At 37.1% G+C, this 25991-nt stretch overlaps 1 protein-coding gene and 1 pseudogene across 7 annotated transcripts in view; one reads left to right on the top strand and one right to left on the bottom strand.

Annotated features, from left to right (window-relative positions):
• SBF2 (SET binding factor 2) overlaps nucleotides 1-25991 on the bottom strand; it is a gene marked incomplete at its 3' end in the record, with an annotated part of 467309 nt that overhangs the window by 187198 nt on the left and 254120 nt on the right. For 5 of the 6 annotated variants that reach the window (XM_079707413.1, XM_079707411.1, XM_079707412.1 and 2 more), the window contains exons 9-13: nucleotides 17797-17910; nucleotides 14414-14491; nucleotides 13177-13290; nucleotides 12515-12643; nucleotides 9354-9452 (exon numbers count right to left, since the gene is read on the bottom strand). In XM_079707413.1, the coding sequence (XP_079563539.1) occupies nucleotides 9354-9452; nucleotides 12515-12643; nucleotides 13177-13290; nucleotides 14414-14491; nucleotides 17797-17910 (534 nt within the window). The remainder of the gene's footprint in view (nucleotides 1-9353; nucleotides 9453-12514; nucleotides 12644-13176; nucleotides 13291-14413; nucleotides 14492-17796; nucleotides 17911-25991) is intronic. The other variant, XM_079707414.1, reaches the window with a different exon arrangement.
• Nucleotides 18054-19778, top strand: LOC307056570 (solute carrier family 35 member E1-like; annotated as a pseudogene). Its single transcript has 2 exons — nucleotides 18054-18089; nucleotides 18497-19778. The product of its transcript is annotated as a solute carrier family 35 member E1-like (transcript).

Here is a 25991-nt window from a genome sequence, read left to right on the forward strand (position 1 = left end):
TTGCTCCTACCCTCACTCTGTTTTTAACACTGCAGACAGAGTGATCTAGTTAAAGTATGTCAAATCATCACCTAACTACTCTGTTCATTCAAATAGCTCTTCATCTCAATCGGAGTAAAACAAAAAGTTCTTACAATAATTTACAAGACCTGGCTTCTCTACATGACTGTGCCCTACTACTGTTTCCTTCATTCATTCTGCTCCTGCTACACAGGCCTTCTAATTCCTGCCTCAAAGTCTTTACACTTAACTGTTCCCTCTGCCTGGAATGCCTGTCTCCCACCAATTTGTACAGCACCCTCTCTCTTTTCCTGCATGTCTTTGCTCAAATGGCTCCTTTCGTGGCCACCCTATCTAAAATGATACCCCCAACACAGTCCCTACCCCCCTTACTATATTTTCCTTGTCACCTTCTCACATACTACAAATTCTATTTAACTTGTTTATTGTCTGTCCTTTTCTCATTAAAATGAAACTCAAGAGGACAGACATTCTGATCAATTATAAACTATTTTTTTATCCTCTGCTGTATACATATTGCATCTAGAAACTGCCTGGCACATAGCAGCCACCCTAAACTACTTCCTACTGTATCCTAATGAGTGGGACACAATGTTGAACACATATTAGAATTGCAGTAATTAAATTGTGTCAGCTAATATTTTCATAGACCCTTAGGGCTGGCATGGACTTTTATCCAGCTACTACTTAAGTAGAATTATATTTCAAATACTACGGGCAGAGTGGAATCCATCCTTTTTACAAAGTTCTCTAAAGAAGGCTGCTATACAATCATTCTTAGACCAATTCTTGCATTTATTATTCTTTGCAACCAGAAAATTTCTTTTCCCTCCTGAACCTGTGTTATTCATGTTGTACATTAGGCTCAATACTGCCCTATACATTCTCTGGACAGTTAAAATGGCCAACCCTCATTATCTACCAGAGCTGCTCCCCACAATTCTTTTTGGTTATTTGACCCAGACCCAGAAAAGGAAAGGTTGGACCACAGCAGATGATATAGGGAGCATATCTCAGCAATACAATGGAAATAATACTCCTTTAAGTGTCAAAAGCCTGGGTTCTAGTTTTTGCTCTGCTCATTATGTGATGCTGGATAAATAACTTTGCCTAAGTATATACAGGCATACCTTGTTTTATTGCACTTCACTTTATTGTGCTTCGTAGATACTAGGTTTTTTACAAATTGAAGGTCTGTGGCAACCCTGTGTTGAACAAGTCTACTGGCACCATTTTTTCCAATAGTATTTGCTCACTTTGTGTCTCTATGTCATGTTTTGGTAATTCTCACAATATTCCTAACTTTTTCATCATTATTATATTTGTTATGGTGATATGTGGTCAGGGATCTTTGATCTTATTATTACAAAAAGATTATGACTTGCTGAAGGCTCAGATGAGGGTTAGCATTTTTTAGCAAAAAAGTATTTTTAAATTTAGGCATGTACATTGTTTTTTTAGACACAAATACTATTGCACAATTAACAGACTACAGTACAGTGTAAACACAACTTTTATATGCACTGAGAAACCAAAAAATTCGTGTGACTCACTTTATTGTGATATTCGCTTTACTGCAGTGGTCTGGAACTGAACCCACAATGTCTCTGAGGTATACCTGTACTTACGCTTTTCTTAAAAGGTTCCTGAGAAGGTGAAATCAGATTGAAAACTTGTTCTTGCCAAAGTAGCCTTCATACACACTTTGTATTTTCCCCTTATATCGTTAGCAAAGACAGGAAAAAATAAGTAAATTCCTATGCCAAGTCTTCACAATCACCACTTTCTAAACTATATGTTGAAAAATCTGTTCTAAAATTACACCTGGATTAATACCAATATCACTAGTCCAGAGTTTCTGAAACTGCCCTTTTCCAAAAGCAGTATGTTTTTTCTCTGTTCTTTAGGCACAATATCTAAGATACCTCGTCTTCTCAAAAGTTATAAATATCAACTTTCTAAAACCCATTGGGCAGGTATTTCTTTCAGGAGGGGGAGGTAATTCATGTGGATTTTGAGTTTGAATCATTTAAAGTACATTCTTCACTACTTCCATTTCTATCTATACTTATTTTCTTTATAATAAAATAAAAACTTTAAATATACTTCCTATGATATAAATAATATTCATTAAAACAAATTTAAAAAAATGGAAAAATAAAAGTAGAAATCTTCTTAGTGATGCCAGTATCTTTTCTAGTATATTTTTTCTCTCTCTCTCTTACTATATATTCTCTCTTGCTCCAAAAATGACTTAAGGTGGTTTAGAAAAATAAAGATACACATATTGACTGTTTCTAATCAAAATTCTGTAATGTTATGGATTCATCCTAAACTTTACAAGGAAGATCAAAGACCCAAAAATAGTCAAGGCAATTCTGAAGAAGAGTAAATAGAGAAGTCAAACTTTCCCGATATCAAAATTTATGCAAACCTTTAATAATTAATACAGTATGGTAACTGGTATCACTGAAGGGTTAAAGGGCTAATGGAATAGAGAAGCCCAAAAGCAGGACTATATGTGAAAATGTGATAGAGACAGGAAGCACTATAATTCAGAAGGAAAAGTTAGACAATTCAATGAGAGAAGGTAATACAACAAAGTATTTTTAGCTCATGGTCTCTGATATCAGACTGCCTGGGTCAAATCCTAGCTTAGCCACTCACTAGTAGCATGACCCGGTGCAGTATCAATTCTCTTAGCACTTGGGTTTTAGTTTCCTCATCTGTAAGGAAGATAATAATATAGTACCTACTTCACAAGGTTCTTGTGAGGGTGGAACAAGTTGTTATAGGAAAGCTTTACCACACACACACACACACACACACACACACACACACACACACACACACACACAAACTTCCCCAGAATAAATCTGAAAGCTCTTTTCCAAAAGTCTAGAGTATATTTATTTGAAAAATGTTTAGTCACTGCATATTCTATGGCATGACACCATGCCTCTGAAACTAAAACCACCTCTCTTTCTCCCAGGGTTCCCATCATATCACCAGCTACTTATATTTTAACAACAATGACAACAATAATAGTACTCAATGAGGGTTTAAATAAAAATCACTTATTAAAGAAAAGATATAGCTATTTGTCGCTAATAGTATTTTTTTCCTCATAAGCAATTTGAAATATTGTAAACCAAATCCATACCCAATTCAGAATAATAAGCATTCTAAAAAATGATTTTAAAACAAAGTTCAAAGCTGAGGCTATCCTTTAGCTGTACAGATAGTCTTCATAAAAATTCAGATTATGGGCTAAAGTTACTAAATGATAATATATTCAACTGTGTTTAGAAAATTCAAAAAAGGCTCATGCTCCAAGATCTAGTACTATTTGGTTTTCTGGCGGCCGTATCTGTACGCTGCTGCCCTCTAGCGGGCAGTATGGTAAAAATAAAGGACCACACTCACCACCTCACACCCACCTTAGTCACATAATGACTTCTGAGAAGACAGCAGAAATGAGAGACATTTTAAGGTTCGTTGAACTCTGCATGTTCTTGGAAACATGCTAAAATTTGTAACTCCAAATGTGTTTAGATCAGTCCCTTGAAGATTACTGAGCTCATTAAAAACCGCAGCCCAATTTCATTGTTGAATCTCCGTGTTGAAATAAGGAAATGCATTATTTTCCAACAGAACAAAAAAGCAGCCAAATATTCATCTTTGATTTTAGAGAAGTGCAAATATAAAGTAATAAGGATTTAGACAACTACATACTTATGGTGAACATAATTCTGTCCAAAGCAACAAGAAAGCTGGCAAAATGTACTATCATTTAGAGGGAATTTTAAAGTTGGATAATGATTTTCAAGAAGTGGGCTCTGTAATCCTGCTTTGAGAGTATACTATAGCAGTGGGAGGTATAATGATTTTCTCAGACTTGAAAAAATGACACACACACCATCTGGTCTGGAAACATGGATTTTTCTTTTCTCTCTCTCTCTCTCTCTCTTTTTGGCAAGCTAAATGAGAATATGCTTAGGGCTTACAAAAAACAAGGCTGAGAAAGCACTTCAAATAAAAGCAAAGCAAAGCAAGACAAAACAAAACAAAAAGCCCCAAACCCTACTGGAAATTCAAAGTAGATACACTGGGAAAAAAAACTTCTTCCAACACATTGGTCTCAGCAATGAATGACAAATCAATGTGACCTTGTCAGGGTTTACCAAGTTTCCCATGTTAATTTAGGTATTTAATAATTATTTAAAGTGCACCAATCATACCTAGACCTGTGTTACACAAATTCTTAAAAATCCTTTTAAATACAGCTGAAACCAATACTATCAATTGGACTAAATTGTTAAACACTGAAAAAATGTAACTGGACTTTTTAGAGTTGCCTGGCTGTGAACCCAACATTTGATGGAATGAGACACTCTCAATTTTCCATCCTCACAGGCCTTTCAATGATCACCTAACAGAATTAATGTCTCATCCTTAATACAAAGAAATTTGGTGTATGACTTCAATATGTAATGTGCTGGTTGCCCTAATTCAGGGTTTCTTAACCTTGACACTATTGACATTTTGGGCTAGATAATTCTTTGTTTGGTGGTGGGGGGCAGGGAAAAGTGGGTGTCTTGTGTACTGTAAGATGTTTAGAAGCATCCCTGGCCTCTACTTACTAGATGCTACTAGTATACCCTTTCTAGTTGAGACAGCCAAAAAATGTCTCCAGATGCTGACAAATTTCTGGGGGTACAGAGTTTGCCCCTGTTAGAGCAACTGCTCTAATTCATGACTCTAGATGGAGGCTCCATGGTCTAAGACAAGTCTTTTTACAAGTACCAAGAAAGCACAAAGTAACTAGCTAGGAGACCTAATACTCTCACTCACCCGCTGGCATGCAAATTAAAGCCATAGAAGGATAAAACCACACACCTATTAGAATGGCTAAAAACAAAGCAAAACAAAAAAACAACTGAGGATACCAAGTGTTGGTGAAGACACAAAGCAAACAGAACACTCATATATTGCTGGCGGGAATGCAAAAATGGTATAGACTTAAGAAAACAGTCTGGCAGTTTCTTACAGAGATAACATTGTGTTACCATTTTTCCAGCATCCTACTCCTAAATATTAACTCAGGAGAAATAAATATTTATGTTCACACAAAAACCTGTGCAAATGTTTAGGGTGGTTTTACTCATAATTGCCAATACTGTCTTTCATTTGCTCAACAGGTAAATAAAACTCTGGTATAACCATACAATGGAGTACTGCTCAACAATAAACAGGAATGACATACATGCAGTGGCATGGGTGAGTCCGAAATGCATTATGCTAAGAGAAAGAAACCAGACTCGAAAAACTATGTCATGACATTATGGAAAAAGCAAAAAATACAGAGACAGAAAACAGATCAGTTGCCAAGAGTCTGAAGTGGCAGGGCGATGTGACTCTAAGGGAGCATTAAGAAGAAACTTGGGGTGACAGAAATGCTCTACACCCTTAGTGTGGTGGCGGTGGCCGCAAAACTCATTCATTTGCCAAAACCCATCAAACCGCACGTTAAGAAGGGTAAATCTTACTACCTGTAGATTACATCATGGTAAACCCGACTGAAAATAGACAAGCAAACCAGACAGGGTGGAGGAAGGAACCTGATTTTTACACTTTGGGGTGGGGGCCTCATTTCATCCTAACAATCTAAGTAAGTTGTTTATGTTTTGACTTTTTAAGATGAAAGATGACTGCAATATTTTACTTCCTTCCTATAACAACAGCAACAAACTCCTTTTTTCACAGTTGGCAAAGAGTACAAATATCATCAGTGTAGACTGAATGTGCCTGGGAGTGAAATTAACTTTCTGCAGAAATGTAAAGGGAACAGATCTTATGTGATTTAGAATGGCTACTCCTGCATTTGGGCTTTGTTCTCTCATTAGTTTTCAGACTTATTTGTTTCAATACTGGGCAATGAAATACTTATTAGGCACAAATAGAAATCTCATATTACTTTATAAGAAAGTCCAAGTCCTCTCATTTTTCCTTTAATTTTTAAGAAAACAAATTACACAGTCTAGCAAATGTTTATGTACTACTGCAGATGAAACACAAATTAGAAAAACTGCACTATGTAAAACAGTAAAACACATGTCCAGTTGATTTCTTGCTGCCTTGGAACAGATATTTATAAAGCTCTTCATCTGACCTATCTTAATATTCTCATTTTGCATTCAGCTAGTTGTCTTTTATAAGTGTACACCAAGAATCATAGAGAAAGAGCAGGTGAGTAGCTAAATGTGCTGTCTTGTAGACATCAAGAATTCTGATAGCCAAAGTAGGCAGACACAGTATTATCAACCCGGCATGGAAAGAAAAGCTGTACCAATAAAAATCTTCATGGCATAACTTTGCCAACACATACACATTTGTCTCTAATGGATTTATTCCTTTCCTTCGTCTTCATTCCACCTTCCCTTTCCCTTCTCCACCAAACTGACCAAACACTTTTCTTAATTATTTAGGAAGCTTCAGAAAGTTAAAAGAGCAGCTAAACCCAGTTGCAATTCATCCTACTCACGTCTACTCACATTCCTACGATTCACCCCTACTCACTGAAAAGCACTATAAGGGAATGATGATAAGAAACTGGACAGTTAACGTTGGTTTTTGAGGTACTTCAAAGGGAAGTGAAAGAGAGAGGCTAGATACACATACCAGACTTCAGTGCAATAAAGTATTTACAAACATCTGAATGGAATCACCAGGTCTCAATTCTAACCCAATAATAAGGAAACAGTCAAATTATATGGTTGGTTTTTGCTTACCAAAAGGGAATTTTAGAAATGTGATAAAAAAAAAAGACTAGTTAAAAATAGAACCATCTGGATTATTCTCCTTGCATTGAGACCATCCTTCCTCCCTCCCCTCAACTTCCTGCACAACGCAAGAAAGTAACTTTACCATCATGTCTGTTTTTAACTTTGTATTTATTTCAGAAAAAACTTTGTATTTACTTTAGGACCATCATGGATTTAGAATCACAGAACTGGAAGGAATCTCATAAAGTCTGATGATAATCCATTGGAATATTCTCAAATACTCATTCATCATGTATGTGTATCCCCTTCTCAAGGATATTAGTGGAATCATGTACCTAGAAAATGCCTGGAACTAGCAGGTACCTAATATACATACTGAATGAACAGATTTGATTAAATTAAATGGAACAGAATTAGACTGTGGAGGGGAAAAAGCCCAGCAAGGGTTCAAGAAATGCAGAGTACATTTGAAGGGCGATTTCCATATCTTACCTAGTAATACATCCCTCACGATGATCACTTTAAAAGTGCTATTCTATAGGATGGGGGCTGTTTGTGTTTTACAATCACCTTTAGGAACATGTAATTACTAGATATTTATTTTATTGCAGTTTTCAGTTTTGTTTTGGCTTAGTGTAAGCTACCCATCGTTAAGTTACAGATTAAATTTAAGTTATCATTATATTTCAGTTACTTTGTTTTCGCATCAAAATGGCTTGGCACACTCCCTTACATACACTGCATATTCTGTCCTGTAATAGAGACAAACCTGGGTCACAACCCCAGCTCTGGTCACTTACTGGCTATAAAATTTTGCAGTTCCGGAATAGTCTTGTAAAAATGCAAGACATAGATATTCAGTTATTAAAGGGATCAGTCCCAGAGTCTCAAACACTGATTCCCATTTGATGTTTTGCTATTCTTTGAAATCCATAAATAAATCACTCCTAGTAGGCAAGGAAAAAACCTTTCTAATCTTCAATTTCCTCACATATCAACACCTGCCCTATCTACTGCACCGGGCCATTTTCAAGTCAAATGAGAAAATACATTAAAGAGCTTTATAAAGAAAAAAGTATAAAGTCAGCCTTTGGAAGTACCACTATTTTTCCAATTGGAGATGAGCCAGCCTAATGGAGTGAAAGAAGATAGTCTTAGGAACTGGATAGAGGAAAATTCCTGAATTTAAAATCTGGATTCAATCACTTAATAACCATATGATCCTGAGCCAATTATTCCCAGTAAAATGGGGATAATGACACCTATTTTACATTGTTATAAGGATTAGAGATGATGTATGTAAAGTGCTTAATTCCATGCCCGGCATGTTGTGCTAAACACTCAATATTTATTATTATTACAATACGTCAACAGAATTTTCTCATGTGATCACGCTACACATTAGTTCTATACAGCCATCATATTGACAATAAATGGCAAAGACCAGCACAGAACACAAGTTTTCCTTCTGACAGAATTCTTTTTAAGTTTCAGCATACTAATCAAGAAACAGATTTATTATATTGGACACAGTTATAAATGTGGAATTTAGGATATCAGTCCAAGGGATAAATTTTAAAATAACTTCAGGAATAAAATTCATAAATAACTGAATAATATGAAACAAAGAAACACAGTTTAGTATTCATGTTTTTATCCAATTGGTTCTCAGATTTCGAATGGATGTGACAAAGCACTGACTAATGATCCAACATCCAAAAAGGTCCACCTATTCAAATAATGAAGTTATACAATACCAGGATACTAACCCCAAATCTTTCTTAACTGTATTTCCTTTAAAATGCATCTTCCCTCAACTTTCCCCTGGAAAACCATACTTCCCACTTACTTCCCTTTACTTAGTAAAAAGATTCAACTCTTGAAAAGCTTCACACACAGGAGAAATCATTAGCCACAAATCCACTTTTCTGCGTGCATCTTAGGTTTTCTTCTTTCCTGGTATCCAAATGCACACTTTACCACATTCCAGTCTTTTTAACTTATTGTATTTCTTCTCTCAGGGAATATTTTCACCCTTGAGTCTCTGTAGTCACCTGACAGTTTTCTTTCTTACTTTCTTTCTTTCAGCTTTTCACTCCCTATATGTTCAAAACAATACAACTCAAAGTTTTTCCTGACACAGTGGACAATCACTGTACAAAGCTAAAGCAGAGTAAATTGGTCAGCTCTGTCTGAAGCAGTTCTGGTTTCCAATGAGTCTAATCTTTACATCTCAAAAATGTTCAATACGCTCTTAAGAAGACAGAGACCTAAATGAAAATCACAATGAAGGCAAATTATAAACTGGAAAATTGTGACTAATATGTTTTCGTAATACAGCAATTGACAGGAAAATCACTTTGAAAAGTGAGGTCTATTTTGATGCACAGTACCAACTGTAATATCTTGTAACTCATAGTCCCAAAGGTTTTAAAGCAGAACAAAAGAGATAATCACTAGGAATACAAAGCTTTTTAATTTTTCAAACAAAATACTTTATTAATACTTTTAAAATTAATGACTGTCTAAATAAATACACTTACTTACATTTTTGAATAGTTGCTCAGCAAGTTCTCTGACATGCTTTATCATCTTCACTGGGTTATTTTCTTCAACTTTAATTCGCTCTACTTCAAAAGCTACCAACTTGGAAAAAGAATCAAATGGTAAAACATCAACTCCCAAATATGCTGAATATAGAAAACCGTGTGAAAATTTCACACAATTTGCAAACCAAAAAGCATCCAAAATGTATACTATTATTAAAACAAAGTATTTTTGATTTTTACTGGGTTTTGCCTCTATTCTACAGTTACAGAGTCAATCAAGCCCTTGCATGTTCTGGTGGTCTCTCTCTGATGATTTAGGGTCCTGTTTATTCTTGGAAAAAGTCATTTCTGGAACTCAGATTCTTCTCTCATTCTCCAGGCCTCACTCAGAGAATTCTCTCAGAGAATTTCAGATGGTCAGAAAGTCTTCAAACATTTCCCTAACTCACAACATATGAACCAAATGTTCAAGTTGGGTCACTCTAGTCCTAGCATGCTAACAGCATGATTTGAAACAAGTCACTAAAACTCCTGAGCTTCAGTTTCTTCATCTCTAAAATAAGACGGAAGAACAAGATGACCTTTAGGTTCCTTCTAGTTCTCAAATTATATAAACTCTGATCCATTTCCTAACCAACTAACTTACTGGGAGAACTGTGCTAGCGTTTACACTTGGAGTAGAACAAAGAGTACTGACAGGAAAAAATGAGGTATAGGGAGGAGGTAAACAGATGGATTTTTTTTAAGGGTATAATGTAGGAATTTTCATGCAAGGAACTAATAGATTCACTGGAGCAGACAGACATATAAAACTATGACTCCACCTCTTCTAGGCCAGGATTCAGAAGGACTGCCAAAGAAAGTCAAACATTTCTTTCCTTCTAGCAGGTCTATTTGATGGGAGTGTGGGGATAAGACAACACACAGTGCAAGCTGTCACTCCAAGCTCCATAAGCCTTGTGTGTGGTAGGCTGCCCGTGGCTAAATGAAAACAAAGATCCCTTTCCCAGGAGCAAGTGCAATTTTCCTAAAAGCACATTCCCCTGCAAACCAGTTAAATGGCCAAAGAGGGTAGAAGAAGAAATTACTTAGGTCTGGTGTCCCATTTTTTTTAAGCCCTTGACTGAAGTAAACATACAAATAACTGGTTTTCAAGTAACAACATCAATAAGACATCAAAAATCATCACTGTAGACAGAACACAGAACTGGATGAACACTAAGGGGAGACCCAATAGGAATCTCACACAGAGTCCTTGCCTTATCGTTGTTTCCAAACTGAAGAATCAATCTATCCATCTATCTATCTACCTATCTATCTATCTATCTATCCCTTATGTATATAAATGAACATAATAAAAGACAAATTGCCATATAAAGTTAGAGACATAAAATAAAGGCTAAGGCAGACTAGCGGCTCTGAGAGTCCTCTACTCTGGGAAAGTCTGGAGGAGGTGGTGAGATATGAGCAGAGTATGGAAAATGGACTGAAAAGGAGAAAGAGAGTACTTCAGACAAGGGAAGGAGTTACAAATACAGTCAGAGGCTGTGGCAAGCCAGCAAGCAAGTTTTCTGGAAGTAATCAATCTGGGTTATTAGTTGTGATGAAGATGCCAGAGAGAGCTACTAAAGGAATTTGGATAGAAAGCAAAGGGTACATAAAGCAATGTTACTATTTAGAATGCTTCAGAGACTAATAAAGCATAGGTGCTAGAAAGGACCCTGGGGAGCACCTAATTCATCCACATAAAACATTATGTATCAATTACTTAGTTCAAGATCTAAAGGCTGGATATGTTAGTATTAGATAATCAATGATCAATCATATTAGAGAATCAGAGATCAACAGTGATCAGAAAAAACTGTCCACCTCAGGGCAATCTCTCCCAGATCTTCACATGCTTTGTGTTATTATTAAGTAAAGCATTTGGTGCAGATCTCCATACTCAGAACTAAAACATGTGCCTTTTCTTTCATTCTTACCTTACTTAACTATCTTTACAGAGAATAAAAGACCCTTCTCTGAATCAAGCATCTTTAAAACCTTGATTCCTAACTTCTCTACATAAAATAAAACCACCAGCAGCATAATATGATCACTATTACTATTCTTCACTACCTTGGGTGCCAGGAGTGTTTTTCTTTTATAGACTTCTAAGAACTTTTACATTTATTGGTTCCAATATAATGTTCTTCCAGAAATTGAAATGGGAGTAAGAGTCATTGTTCTATCCACCAGAATGGGCTGCTATGAACATAGTTAAATGATAAATGGAAAGATGCATTACAATAAGAAAAATCACAACTAGCAAAAAATAGGATCCTTATTTTGAGTTGCATCTGCCCTAACTTTTCCTTTATATGGCCAATTCCTTGAAGATAGAGACTAAATCTGTCTTAAATATACTTATTATCTCCTAAGGGAGCTAGACAAATGTTGATTATTGATTAGTAAGAATGGCTTAGCTAAATGCAAAGAAGGTGCTAATTCTTACTTGAAATCTGCTATATTTTCCAAGGATTAGTTAAGAAAACACCCTTATTTGTGGTTCCATCTTTTACCGAGGAACTGAAATTGTCTTCCCTACTTTATTTTCCAAGCTTTGATTACAATAAAGATAACAGTTAAAAAAAAAAAAAAGAATGGCTTAGCTAAACTATGGCTCTAGGACACTGATAGACTAAATGTAACTGCAGTCTGAAATAAACTATTCATACATTGAACTTAGATCTTTCTCTCTATAAAACTGATAAGTTCTATCTATACAATCACTGTCAATTTTTCAAAAAGATTTTAATCAAATATTTAAAATTCAGTTGTTCAAGGGAATTCCCTGGTGGTCCAGTGGTTAGGACTCCACGCTTCTACTGCCGGGGATACAGGTTCCACCCCTGGTCAGAGAACTAAGATCCCGCAAGCTGCACAGCGGGGCCAAAAAAAAAAAAAAATTCAGTTGTTCAAGATTTTTATGTATTTCTGAGACATCCAATTATATATTTTTTCTAATTTTTCTAATCCACATTATAAACATCAAGATCTGATATGCATAATAATAAATATTTTTGATTTTGATTAAATGTTTAAAACACTACTGCTCTACTTTTATCTACTAGTCTAATTTTGTGTGTAAATAATGCATTCATTTGATAAGAACTATACCTCATCAAAAAGATCACAGGATCTATAGGGAGGACCTCTTTCTGAAACAAAACCTGCAAATGCCATTCCATTGAGAACTTTTGTGAGGAAATCATTCTCAACCAAACCACGCTGTCCCAAGAAAGCTGTCTGTAAAGAAAGAAAATGTGAAATGAATAACTTATCACTTAGTAATGGATGAATGATCAAAATAGAAATATAATAGAAAGATCAAAGCCTGAATAAATGTCTTCATGCATAAATGTGTTGTTAAAAAATACATTCCTCTCTAAAAGTGTTTTGATACCTGAAATACTACATGTATTGAAAAGAATAAAAATGAATCTGTCTGTAAAGCAGGAGGGGAAATCAGAAATAACCTCAATTTTAAAAGAAAAATCAACTTAAAGTTACCATACTATAAAGGAAAATATGTCAGCTCCACAGTACTATTAAAGATTATCATACACCTGACACTAACACAACACTGTAAATCAACTATGTTCCAATAAAAATAAAGAAAAAAAGAAAAAAATTATCACCTAACCACAAAAAGCAGAGATTTTAAATAATCACATTTGATAAATTAAGGTCAAAATACATGGCTAGAAAAAGACAACCAAGTTGTTTTATTAAATTAGAGTCCACATTTCGGATACATACAATATGGTATTATATCTTACCTTGTGAAAATGTATTACTGGTTCTGCATGAATTCTTATGAGTTGTAAGCATGATCTGTATCCTTGGAAAAGCTGTGCAAATAATCTAAGAAAAACTGCACGCACTTCTTTATCCTGAAAATATAAGAAGAAATATGTTAGATAATTGAATTTCTTAAAAAAACAAACAAAAAATCACAAAGTCAAAAAGTTGGAGAGAACCTGAGAGATTATTTAATAAATCTGTCTGTGCTTCCTACACAGAAGTCTCATTTGTGGCAGCATTAAGTGATGGGCATCTAGTCTGTCCCATTGTTGGAGAGCAGAGGCCGTTAAATAGTTCTTTTAAAAGCTGAACCAAACAAAACTTGCCTCTAGTACATCCAATTTTCCTCTCAGAAAAAAACATAAATCACAGGGTCTCCCCTTTCACCATGTAAGAGAAGGGCATATTTCCCAAGTCATTTGATTTTTATATCCATCAAATGAATTACAGTCACAAATACAAAAGAAAACACTCAAGACTGTATTTTAAAGGATTATGAAATTGTTCCAAAGTTTATCCAATTTATAAAAATCTATTCTTATATTAATAAGGTATGACAAAAATCTGTTTTGATAATTCAGATTTTTTAAAAATCATAGTTTTAGAACTCTAAGGAAACTTACAGATTTAGTCAACCTCTTATTTAATTGACGAAGAAACAGCTAAAAATGCTTCATAATCTGTCAAAGGTGTGCAGCTCTATAATGTTCCTTACTGACCACAAAGCTCATCTCTAAGAAATGCATTGATCAAAATAAAAAAAGGGTCTCTGTTATATATTCACTCTTCTATGGCTTCCATTTGGAGTTACATTCATCCACTCACTCCTTAAACTTAATTCTCTCCTGTAACTAATAATCTGTGTTTCCATTTTTTGTAAGCTCCCATTTTTTATCCTTGCCTGACCCTTTTGATTTGATGCTTGGCACACTTTTTCAGGCTCTAATCTAGGTTCTGATTTTTTGTCCCATACTTACTCATGCCTCCTCAGAGCAACAGTCTTAGCTTACTCCCCTCCCAGTCAGTGTACTGCCTGAGGCTTCTCCTTGAGCAGGTCACAAGGTCAGTCAGTGACAATTCTCCTAATTTCTAATTTGGCACACCTTTACTAGGCTGTCCATCTAACTCTCACTATACTCAGCTTCTTTGAAAAACATACAAAGAAAAGCAACTCTTTTTAAAAACATCAAATTTAAATATTAAACTTCTTACCAGCATTTTTGAGTGGGATAAAGCTGTTCGTGGAGGGGGAAAAGCATGATCTGCTACTTCCAAATCTGGGTGTAGAATCTAAAGCAAAGAAGCTTTGTTACGTAAAAGATCATAATATCAATAAAATCTATTATTTGATCTACCTGGGGCATTAAGATGAAAAAGTGTCAGTACATGAATTACAATATATTCCCTCCATGAAATACAATGAGTTAGCTGAGGCAGCTCTGTCTGTACTATGTGAAAAGCAAGAAAAAACATTTAATTAAAAAACATGTTCTAGGGCTTCCCTGGTGGCACAGTGGTTGAGAGTCCGCCTGCCGATGCAGGGGACGCGGGTTCGTGCCCCAGTCCGGAGGATCTCACATGCCACAGAGCGGTTAGGCCCGTGGGCCATGGCCGCTGAGCCTGCGCGTCCGGAGCCTGTGCTCTGCAACAGGAGAGGCCACAGCAGTGAGAGGTCCGCATACCGCAAAAACAAAACAAAACAAAACAAAACAAAAAAACCCCAACATGTTCTAGGGACTTCCCTGGTGGTCCAATGGTTAAGAATCCACATGTCAATGCAGGGGACACAGGTTTGAGCCCTGGTCCGGGAAGATCCCATGTGCTGCGGAGCAACTAAGCCCATGTGCCACAACTACTGAGCCTGCACTCTAGAGCCTGCGAGCCACAACTACTGAGCCTGCACGCCACAACTACTGAAGGCTGTGCGCCTAGAGCCTGTGCTCCACAACAAGAGAAGCCACTGCAATGAGAAGCCCGCGCACCGCAACAAAGAGTAGTAGCCCCCGCTTGCTGGAACTAGAGAAAGCCAGCATGCAGCAACGGAGATCCAATGCAGCCAAAAATAAATAAATAAATAATAAATTAATTATTTAAAAAAACCCACGTTCTAGAAAAACACACATAGTGTGATTTCATTTATTTGAATATAAAACAAAATAAATCCTAAATCTATATATGTACATGCACTGATATATGTATAAATGAAAATGTAAAGTTCTGAAATACACACTAAACTGTAAAACAGTAGTCACTTCTGGGAACAGAATGGTCTAAGGCAGAGTTATTTGTCTATACAGTTGAAAATCTTAAGCATTTGTTTTTATGTTTCTTAGTGTAATTAAAAATTAATTAGTTAATTAATTAAAATACTGAGGAGAAAGGAAATAAATTTATGAACCTCACAGTCCAGAGGGGTAACAGTATAACACAATGTGACAAGTATTATAAATATATAAAATAGTAATATATGAATATGAAGTATAATTAATTCAACCTAGGGAAAATTAAAAAGAAGGTAACTAACATCTGTGTTAGGCTTTGAAGGAAAGCAGGTTGGGGAGCAGGTGGGAAAGGTCCATGCAGGACTTAAAAGAAAAAAATAACTTTGTATCATTATGTAGCAAATTTTTGTCTTTGCAGAATCATTTTCAAATACTCAGCGTTTCGTAATATACTTACAATAGACCAAAAGACTCAAAACAACACTTATGCACAACACCAAAATATCGATAATATTTACAATCCAATCACCAAATCATTACTACAGTATAATAAAATCTTCATATCTATAAAATTATCCATGATTATTATACAGTTGGAGTACTGTGTAACCATTTGATTACAATTATTTACTGACCAAATGAAGCTCATATACTTGTGTGTCAAACCTCCCACACAGTCCATCAAATGTGATTTCTTTTTGGTCCTATTTTGCCAGTATACTATGTCCTCATGTACACTGTAGTACATAATCCACCATAGTGCTTGAAAACTACATAAATAGGCATACTCAGTTTTATCAGAAATGAATTTTATTCACTGATTAAACTTGGTGGCACAGGTGTTGTAGGTTAAGGTTTACCAGTGTGCAGCAGAACCTCTACCAAGAGCCACTGATTTAAGAACTAAGATCTTAATCTTTGTTAATTTTGGTACTTAATTCCTGCATAATTAAAAATATCATTAAGTAATCATACATAAGATTTTAAAACTTATTTAATTTTCTAGAAACATAAAACTTTTTTCAATCACTCAAATACTACCTTCTCAGCTTTTGCTATATCCATATACAACTGATGCAATTATTTAGCTAATATTTTTCTTTAAAATGTCTTTAAATTATCTTATCTCTTTAAATCTAGTATTTTCTTAGATGATACCATCTGTGAAGTCACAGGTTTTGTATGCTATTTTTAGTAAACATTATAATACATAATTATTAAAATAAAAAAAGTTGCCACATACCACCCCAAATCATCTCAATACTTCACTCTGGGAAACAGTCATTTGTCATCCTTTGTATAAAACATTCATCCTATTGATAAAGACTAGGAAACAGAGGCCTAGAGATGTAATGTGATTTGCTCAAAATATCAAGTGGCAGGATGTAGACTGGAATTTAGTTCTCCCAATCCTAAACTAGTTGCTTTTTACTCTATCACACCTTGTATCCCAGATTACAAATTATATTAGGAAAAGTCAGTCTTCTCTAAATGTTCCCATTCCATAGAATCCACTATAACAACATAAGGACTAACACAAATTTCGAAATTTCTGAGAACAAATCCCTCCTGGTAATCCTAGACTTCTGAGTTCCTAAGTTCCTGTTTAAGGGGAAAAAAAAAAAAAAGGATTTTAAACAGCTCAGACTGGAATACTATTCAAGAAGAATATGAAGGTCTTAGCTCTAGTAATGGCTTGAAAGGGAATGCAAAATTTCTAAGTTTCAAATTTCTGATGATGGATAAATGGGCAGCTAAAATGTCAGTAAAATAAAATACTGTACTTTTAAAAATAAACAAAGGTTGACAAAAAAATTAAATTTGTTTCAATGAGAAACACCCAAGTCACAATATTTCTTAAAACTTCACTGCACAGAATGCTGGACATTTAATCTATCACTAGGTTACATCTTTTTTGTAGTAACTTGGAAACACTGACCAGTTGTTATCACAGTGTTTTGCAAGAAGCACACCTACCAAAGAGAAATGAGATGTCAATAAGGAAGGCGAAGGAAAAGGAACAGGTGCTAGCTTCTAATGAGGGATGTTAGGAGATTCAGGGATTTCGAGGCATAGTCTGGTCTTGTTTTCACAGGTGTGTTTCCAATACCTAGCACAGTATTCAGTATATAGTAACTACTAAATAAGTATGCTGAGTGAAAAAATGAATGTAGAACAAATATTCAGTTAGGATTCAAAGTATATTTTTTAGATAATATCTAATAAATAATCTTATTCTAACATTATATGAGAATATACTCATGTTTTAAGAAGATATCTCTTTTTTAAGTAATTACACTGTCAATAAATGATATCCAATTATCTTAGTTTAGATTTAAATCAAGAGAAAATTACTATAAAAATATATCATACCAAAGAAAGAGCAGCTTGAGTCTGATGTAGAAGTGGTTCCGGAAGGGAAGAGAGATGAATACATTCAGGAATTTTAATAGTGCCTCCATCCAAATCAGCTATGATTACATCTAACTGAAGAAGACAAAAAAAAAATTAATCTGTAATTAATAAAATGTATTTCTAGATTGGCTTCCCAGCTACTGTATATCTCCCAGCTTCCTCTGAAATTAGGTATGGTGTGTGACTAAGTTTCTGCCAATGGAACATGAAAAGTGATGTGCACACTCCCAGGCACTCAAAACAGAGGGGATGTAAGGCCCTCCTATCGTTTCTTTCCCCTTCCCATAGCTGAAACTATGAACTGGCAGTAACCAAACCCTGAACGTTCAGAGGATGACAATGCCTAAGTGGATTCTAGTGGAGGAACAAGAAGCAAAGAAGTTTGGACCTTGAATGAGTTCATGGAGCAAACTGGTCTGACATAATGGAACACTTCTATCTACAAACTGCTGCATGAGCGCTAAATAAAATTCCATTTTGTTTTAGCCATTGTATTTTGCATGCTTTATTACAGTAGTTAAGCCATAGCCTAAATAACACAGTAATCATTATAAGAGTTAACAAGCAAAGCAATTAGTATACATCAAAATGGTACTGTTTAGGTAGTTAAGAAAGAAGCTGATTTTTAGCATTTACAAAGTCTGTTTTAAAGTAACAGGTAGGGGGCGCAGGGGGCCTGGGAGCCGCGGGGCGGGGGTGGCGGGGTGCGCGAGGGCACGAGTGGCGGCGCTCGGCCTGCTGCGTTACGCGCTGAGCGCGGGCGGCAGTGTGGTCAACGAGGTGACCCAGAGCGCCTTCCCATTCCCCGTAACCCTGTCGCTGTGCCATATCCTGGCGCTGTGCACGGGCCTCCCGCCTCTGCTCCGTGCCTGGCGCGTGCCCCTGGCGCCGCTTTTCTTGTGCCCTGGGCCCCATCCGCATCAGCAGCCCAGCCGCCTGTGGCCGCCGCGCTTCTAACCGCGTTACGTGCTGCCGCTTGCCTTCGGCAAGTACTTCGTGTCAGTGTCTGCGCACATCAGCATCTGGAAGGTGCCCGTGTCCTACGCGCACACCGTCAAGGCCACCATGCCCATCTGGGTGGTCCTCCTGTCCTGGATCATCATGGAGAAACAGAGCACCAAGGTGTACCTGTCACTCATCCCCATCATCAGAGGCGTCCTGCTGGCCACGGTCACCAAGTTGTCCTTCGACATGTGGGCGCTTGTCAGCGCCCCTGCTGCCACACTGTGTTTCTCACTTCAGAATATTTTCTCTGAAAAGGTATTACGAGAGTCAAGGATCCACCATCTCCAGCTGCTGAACATCTTGGGCTGCCATGCTGTCTTTTATATGATCCCCACGTGGGTCCTGGTGGACCTCTGAGCTTTCCTGGTCAGCAGCGACCTGACCTATGTGTCCCAGTGGCCTTGGATGCTTCTGCTTCTGGCTGTCAGCAGCTTCTGTAACTTTGCCCAGAACGTCATTGCCTTCAGCATCCTCAACTTCATCAGCCCTCTGAGCTACTCGGTTGCCAATGCCACCAAAAGAATCATGGTCATCACGGTGCCCCTGATCATGCTGCGAAACCCGGTCACCAGCACCAACGTCCTGGGCACGATGACGGCCATCCTGGGGGTCTTTCTGTGCAATAAGACCAAGTAAGATACGAATCAGCAAGCCCGGAAGCCCTCCCTGTCACGACAGGGGACCTGAGCAGTAAGGAGCATCATCGGAGGCCGCTAGAGAAGCCCCACAACAGCATCCTCTTCCCCCAGCACGGGCACTATCAGTACGGCCGCAACAACATCTTGACAGATCACTTCCAGTACAGCCGGCAGAGCTACCCAAACTCATACACGTTGTACCATTATGACATGCAGAGTCTAGCAAGCAGGGCAGGATGTTCTGCCAGTCCTCCTCTCCTCCCCCAAGCAGTACCAGAAACTTCTGACAACGAGTGAAAGTATAACCCAGCTGAGGGGGGATTGGTTCCACTGCTTTAATTCCACTGCTCAGGTAGGCACAGGACTGGTGCAGGAGTGGAGCAGAGGAGTGCGAGGGTTACTGAAAACATCTCCAGCCACAAAGATGGACTCAGCTTTCTGGTCAGCCCCATGGCTGTGTGCAATTCTGGCAAACGTTCCCCAGTGCAAAACTACTGCAATTAGCATTGAATTCTTAGAACCTAATTCTCTGACCCGTAAGTCAGAGTTGGCATGTGCCCGGATCCAGAGGGAAGGATGGCCGCTGTCTCCTGGGCTCCTTCTTCCCTTGCCGGAGTGGGGCATCCCTCCTTTTAGAGCAGCAAGGAGGAGAGGACGCAGGGCTGCGAGAAGGATCATGAGGAAATCATGTTCAGTGTTTCAAGCTCTATTTCTCTAATACTCATTTTGTGTTTTCTGATGAGCCTTCACCACTTCTCTGCTGACTTAGTGGGATGTTTGGTGGGGAGATGTTGGTTTTATGAGGGTCTTGCATTTTTCTAGGGCATATTTTGTAGTTGTCTGTGTTATGCCTCAGTCCCCCTTAGGGGATGCAGGATACATGAGGACTGGCTTATGGTTGGAAAACCCTTTTGTTTTTAAGCGTTTAAAAACAAGAGAAGTTGCTGGTGATGCCTATCTCAGCACATTTCTGCATTTAGTAGGAAGGAATGAAGTGTTCTGAAGCGCTTTTTTAGTGACCACAATCTCTGAAAGTGACATGAATCAAGAATGTCATCTCAATAGTTTGTGTCATAAATGAGAGCTCAGCGCTCTGATTCCATTAGCTGTTCTTGTGGTGTTTACATGAGGATCTGAATCATGTCCCTGTGAAGGGGCAAGCACCAAGCTAGGATTTAGTTTGCCAAATCAGAGTCTTTGGTCAAGAAAAAAATGTGGGTTTTGGCAGAATCACATCATTAGGAAGATTATGTGACCCCAGTGGGTAACCCATGTGCTGAGGTCCAGGTTGGGACACCTGGCATCACGAGAGACTGTGCCCTCGGAGGGGACCACTTGCTTGGCTGGTGGGGTCTTTGCTGATGGCTGCCTTCTTCCTTCAGCCCTGTCCCCAGCCTCTTGAACAGGCACTTGGCTTGACCAGCAGATGGGATTTTGGGTCACCCTTTACCTTCTGGTGTGTGAGACAGTTCTCTGTTCCAAGAGGAAGTACCTACTGTAGCTAAAGCTTAACTACTATTTGTTTTTGATAATTGGAATTTTGTATTTAGAGATTACATTTTGTCAGCTTATGAATGGGCAGCTCCTGGAGAGGTCACAGGGTCCCCCCTTCTGGCCTGTGAGTTTAGTACCACTGGCCTCAGGAGTCTTTGTTTGTCATTGGCTTGCTTTTTAATTACTTTGGCCCCAAGTTCTAAGACAATTCTGTGTAAAACAGGAAGGGGCCGTCCTGAAGGATATTATTTATGAAAAGAACTTGCTGCGTGCCTTCACCAGAGGCAATAGAGTCTGCAGTTGAACCACAATAAATGGGGATAATTTTGCATGGCAAAAAAATAAATAAAATAAAATAACATGTAAAAATGTAATAGAGAAACTAGCCAAAATTTTTGAAGTTATTATGTTGATAATAGGATTAAAATTAATTCTAATTTATTCAATAAAAAATTAAGAAATTTACTTTTGTCAGCACTTGGTTTGTCTAACTTCCAGAGACAGTTTATATTCAGTGGGAAAAAATTACCTACAAACCAGATAGATGAGTGTGTTTCTAATTAGTACTAATGAGGTTTTACTTAATGATTACTGATTTACACAGATTTTTATATGGTGATATCAAAGTTAAATAGGAACTAGATATCAATATATAAGGTTAGAAAGAATGATTAATATATGAATAAGGGTCCTGTTTATAACTGCAATGTAGAATGGTGTTTTGTCAGTTTACATAACACCTATGATTTGATTACAACTGTAATTACGTAAAAGTGCCTACAGAGCTTACCTCTTTGCTGGCATTTAAAACTAAAACAAAATTAGAATTACAACTTTTCAGGATTTGTGGATCACAGATGTCATATAGCCCAACCTTTCAGTGAAGCATTTTTCTTAAACTCCCTGAAAAGTGTCACGCAACCTGTTCCCTGCACTCTACTTACACTACCTGAGAGTATACTCCTCACATAAGGAAACCAAGTCTCATCACTGGGCAGCTCTATTTAGCTGAAAACTCTTGTACTGAGGAGAAATTTGTTTTCATATCCACTATACCCACTGATTCTATTTCAGTCTCTAACCTTTTTTTCTATGACAGCTACTTAAATATTTATCTTTAGCTATCAAATAACATTAGGTTATTACCTGAGAAAATTTCCTTAGGGCCTCACAAAATAGTTTCCAAACTCTTGACATCATCCTAGATGTCCTTCTCTGAAGCCCATTATTTTGTTACAGTCCCTCTTAAAGTGCAGTACAGAGAAATAAACCTGTTATTTCAGAGCTGGCTGAATACAGAGCATTACTTTCTCTCTCTGGTATTTTATTCATATGGCATTGAGAACAGAATAATATGGTGGAGCTCATACTGAACTTGTATTCCACTAAAACCCTTCACTCTTTTGCAAATGCTTTCTGTATTTTAGTTATCAGCCAATCAGCATTAACACAGGCCTCATTTCGAAATATGAATAAATTAAAGCACTCATAACAAAAGTATAAATTAATGGATAATTTTATCTTCCTTTCTCATATATAGGATGAAGATTACAGAAAGATAAACTTAACATGCAAAAAGAGGGGAATTTTAAAACATTAATGAATTCATTTTATAAGTTTCCTGTACTTTCTATAAGGAAAAATGTATACATTAAATAAATCTAATGTATTTAGATTTTTGAATGATGCTTTTCTTCCAGCCAATCTTTTCTATTGGTAATGCAACAGATCCGAATATAGTAATTAGTTGAAATGTTACAGGACTCAAAAAAATATGATAAATCTCTGACTGCAATAACCGGCAATTTAAAGGTGAATACTGGAGACCTTCAAGATGGCAGAGGAGAAAGATGTGGAGATCACGTTCCTCCCCACAAATACATCAGAAATACGTGTGGAACAACTCCTACAGGACCACTACTAAATGCTGGCAGAAGACCTCAGACTTCCCAAAAGACATATATACATTTTTCCTTTTTCTCTTTTTGTGAGTGTGTATGTGTATGAGTCTTTGTGAGATTTTGTCTGTAGAGCTTTGCTTTTACCATTTGGCCTAGGGTTCTGTCTCTCCGTTTTTTCTTTTTATTTTTTTGCATAGTTTTTAGCGCTTGCTATCATTGGTGGATTTGTTTTTTGGTTTGGTTGATCTCTTCTTTCTTCTGTTCTCGTTTTTTTCTTCTTTTTATTACTTTTTAATTTTTTTAATTTTTTAGTTTTTTATTTTAATAACTTTATTGTATTTTATTTCATTTATTATTTTTTTTTTAATTTCTTTTTTTCTCCCTTTCTTTCTGAGCCGTGTGGCTGACAGGGTCTTGGTGCTCCGGCCGGGTGTCAGGCTGGTGCCTCTGATGAGGGAGAGCCGAGTTCAGGACATTGGTCCACCAGAGACCTCCCGGCTCCATGTAATATAAATGGTGAACGCTCTCCCAGAGATCTCCATCTCAATGCTAAGACCCACCTCCACTCAACAACCAGTAAGCTACAGTGCTGGACCCCCTATGCCAAGCAACTAGCAAGACAGGAACACAACCCCACCCATTAGCAGAGAGGCTGCCTAAAATCATAATAAGGTCACATACATCCCAAAACACACAACCGGACGTGGTCCTGACCACCAGAAAGACAAGATCCAGCCTCATCCACCAGAACACAGGCACCAGTCCCCTCCACCAGGAAGCCTCCACAAACCACTGAAAAAACCTTAGCCACTGGCGGCAGACACCAAAAACAACGGGAACTACGAACCTGCAGCCTGCGAAAAGGAGACCCCAAACACAGTAAGTTAAGCAAAGTGAGAAGACAGAGAAGCAGATGAAGGAGCAAGGTAAAAACCCACCAGACCAAACAAATGAAGAGGAAATAGGCAGTCTACCTGAAAAAGAATTCAGAGTAATGATAGTAAAGATAATCCAAAATCTTGGAAATAGAAAGGAGAAAATACAAGAAGCGTTTAACAAGGACCTAGAGGAACTAAAGAGCAAACAAACAATGATGAACAACACAATAAATGAAATCAAAAATTCTCTAGAAGGAATCAATAGCAGAATAACTGAGGCAGAAGAATGGATAAGTGACCTGGAAGATAAAACAGTGGAAATGACTACCACAGAGCAGAATAAATAAAAAAGAATGAAAAGAATTCAGGACAGCCTCAGAGACCTCTGGGACAACATTAAACGCACCAACGTTCGAATTGCAGGGGTGCCAGAAGAATCAAGTCCAGGAAGCATAGAGAGTCCCATGCAGGATAAATCCAAGGAGAAACACGCCAAGACACATATTAATCAAACTATCAAAAGTTAAATACAAAGAAAAAATATTAAAAGCAGCAATAGAAAAACAACAAATAACATACAAGGGAATCCCCATAAGGTTAACAGCTGATCTTTCAGGAGAAACTTTGCAGGCCAGAAGGGAGTGGCAGGACATATTTAAAGTGATGAAAGGGAAAAACCTACAACCAAGATTACTCTACCCAGCAAGGATCACATTCAGATTCGATGGAGAAATTAAAACCCTTACAGATAAGCAAAAGCTAAGAGAATTCAGCACCACCAAACCAGCTTTACAGAAAATGCTAAAGGAACTTCTCTAGGCAGGAAACACAACAGAAGGAAAAGACCTACAATAACAAACTCAAAACAATTAAGAAAATGGGAATAGGAACATACATATCGATAATTACCTTAAAGTAAATGGATTAAATGCTCCAACCAAGAGACATAGACTGGCTGAATGGATAGAAAAACAAGACCCATATATATGCTGTCCACAAGAGATCCATTTCAGACCTAGGGACACATACAAACTGAAAGTGAAGGGATGGAAAAAGATATTCCATGCAAATGGAAACCAAAAGGAAGCTGGAGTAGCAATTCTCATATCAGACAAAATAGACTTTAAAATAAAGACTATTACAAGAGGCAGAGAAGGACACTACATAACGATCAAGGGATCAATTCAAGAAGAAGATACTACAATTGTAAATATTTATGTACCCAATATAGGAGCACCTCAATACATAAGGCAATGTTAAAGCCATAAAAGAGGAAATTGACATTAACACAATCATAGTAGGGGACTTTAACACCCCGCTTTCACCAATGGACAGATCATTCAAAATGAAAATAAATAAGGAAACACAAGCTTTAAATGATACATTAAACAAGATGGACTTAACTGATATTTATAGGACATTCTATCCAGAAACAACAGAACACACTTTCTTCTCAAGTGCTCACGGAAACTTCTCCAGGATAGATCATATCTTGGGTCACAAATAAAGGCTTGGTAAATTTAAGAAAACTGAAATCGTATCAAATATCATTTCAGACAACAACGCTATGAGACTAGATATCAATTACAGGAAAAAAACTGTAAAAAAAACCACATACATGGAGGCTAAACAATACAATACTAAATAACCAAGAGATCACGGAAGAAATGAAAGAGGAAATCAAAAAATATCTAGAAACAAATGACAATGAAAACACAACCCAAAACCTATGCGATGAAGCAAAAGCAGATCTAAGAGGGGAGTTTATAGCAATACAATCCTACCTCAAGAAATAAGAAAAATTTCAAATAAACAACCTAATCTTACACCTAAAGCAATTAGAGAAAGAAGAACAAACAAAACCCAATGTTAGCAGAAGGAAAGAAATCATACAAATCAGATCAGAAATAAATGAAAAAGAAATGAAGAAAACAAGAGCAAAGATCAATATAACTAAAAGCTGGTTCTTTGAGAAGATAAATAAAATTGATAAACCAGTAGCCAGACTCATCAAGAAAAAAAAGAAAAGACTCAAATCAACAGAACTAGAAATGAAAAAGGAGAACTAACACCTGACACTGCAGAAATACAGAGGATCATGAGAGATTACTATAAGCAATTATATGCCAATACAATAGACAACCTGGAAGAAACGGACAAATTCTTAGAAATGCACAACCTTCCGAGGCTCAACCAGGAAGAAATAGAAAACATAAACAGACCACTCACAAGCACTG

Source organism: Hyperoodon ampullatus (assembly GCF_949752795.1).
Source record: "Hyperoodon ampullatus genome assembly, chromosome: 7".
Classification (NCBI taxonomy): domain Eukaryota; kingdom Metazoa; phylum Chordata; class Mammalia; order Artiodactyla; family Ziphiidae; genus Hyperoodon; species Hyperoodon ampullatus.